The 1,272-nt window shown below is 68.8% G+C and overlaps 1 protein-coding gene across 1 annotated transcript in view; it reads right to left on the reverse strand.

Annotated features, from left to right (window-relative positions):
* Positions 1 to 1,272, reverse strand: part of AATK (apoptosis associated tyrosine kinase) — a 40,300-nt gene that overhangs the window by 12,071 nt on the left and 26,957 nt on the right. The window contains exon 3 of the mRNA XM_024760507.1: positions 679 to 826. Within this exon, the coding sequence (XP_024616275.1) occupies positions 679 to 826 (148 nt within the window). The remainder of the gene's footprint in view (positions 1 to 678; positions 827 to 1,272) is intronic.

Below are 1,272 nucleotides of genomic sequence, written 5' to 3' on the forward strand. Positions count from 1 at the left end.
GTGAGCCTGGAGGAGCTGGGGGTAGGCACAGGCCTGACCTAGGAGCTGCCAGGGAGGGGGCCTGGGGCCAGGGACCCCACCCACCAGCCTCCAGACACAACTGGGGGATTCTTGCAGTGCTGAATCAGGCAGATGTGGGTTCAACGCCCAGGTTGGCCACTGACCTTTAACCTCTGGAGTGTGGGCCCTGCATCTGCCATGTGGGTTGCCAGCCTGCTGGGGGGACCACGGGATGGGCCGAGTGGGAGACATGGCAAGGAAGCCACAGGAAGAGGCCCCGCCTGCACCTGCACGCGCTGGGGGGACCCAGGCCCCTCCTTCCCCCACCCCAGGGTCCTGAGCAGAAGGCTCCACCCGCAGAAGGAGCCCCAAAGAGCCCCTCCCCCCCAGTGGGTGGGCCCTGCTCCTGGGCACCACGGAGCCCATGTACGGGGTCCAGCATCCCAGGGACCGCAGAGAAGTCCCTCCTCCCAGCACATGGGTGCCCACCCCAGGACCAGAGGGAGCAACCCCCGCCCCCTTCGCACAGTAGCCCCAGCTGGCCCAAGCCTGCTCACAGCGCCCCAGGTCCCAGCAAAAGGGGACACACACCAGCCCCTTGCCTCCCCTCCCCGGGAGCACTGACCCCAGAGCCACACCCTACACCCACCACCTGGGCCCACCTGGGGGCTCACTCACCTGAACGCCCGGGCTGCTTGGCCATAGGCAGAGAGACCTCGGTGAGTGGCAGGACATACACGTCGGGCCCGTTCTGAGCCGCTGCTGCCGGGGAGCCCTGTGCCGAGAAGTCGGCCGTGTACTCTTCCCCCTCGGCATTCTCAAACTCCTGGGCCAAACGGGTGACACATGCGGTGAGCTCCAGGGCTCCCCAGACGGGGGAGGGGCAGGGGACAGGGGGCAGGGCAGGGAGAGGACAAGGGGTGCGGGCCAGCTCTGAAAGGCCCCTTTCTTCCCAGAGCCCCGCTCCCCCCAGCAGCCCTGCCAGCTGCCCCCTCCACCCACCTCCTCGCTCCTCAGGGCAGAGAACAGACCCCACTCCTCGGCTGCCCCCTCCGCAGGGGCACCAGCTGCCCCAGGAGGGCGGGGTTTGGTTTGTGTTGGTTGGGGAGTAGGGATTCACCTCCCACGGGCAGAGCCTCAAGGGTGGTGGCCGTGAGCCCCAGGGCAGCCATGCCTCGCCCAGCCTCAGCCCACCCACATCCACGCCTACCAGGCTCAGGCCAGGGTGGGCAGCACCAGGCCCACACTGGTGGCGGGGGGGGGGGGGGGGGT

The sequence above is a fragment of the Neophocaena asiaeorientalis genome, unplaced genomic scaffold, assembly GCF_003031525.2.
Source record: "Neophocaena asiaeorientalis asiaeorientalis breed wild unplaced genomic scaffold, Neophocaena_asiaeorientalis_V1.1 scaffold30, whole genome shotgun sequence".
In the NCBI taxonomy this organism is placed as follows: domain Eukaryota; kingdom Metazoa; phylum Chordata; class Mammalia; order Artiodactyla; family Phocoenidae; genus Neophocaena; species Neophocaena asiaeorientalis.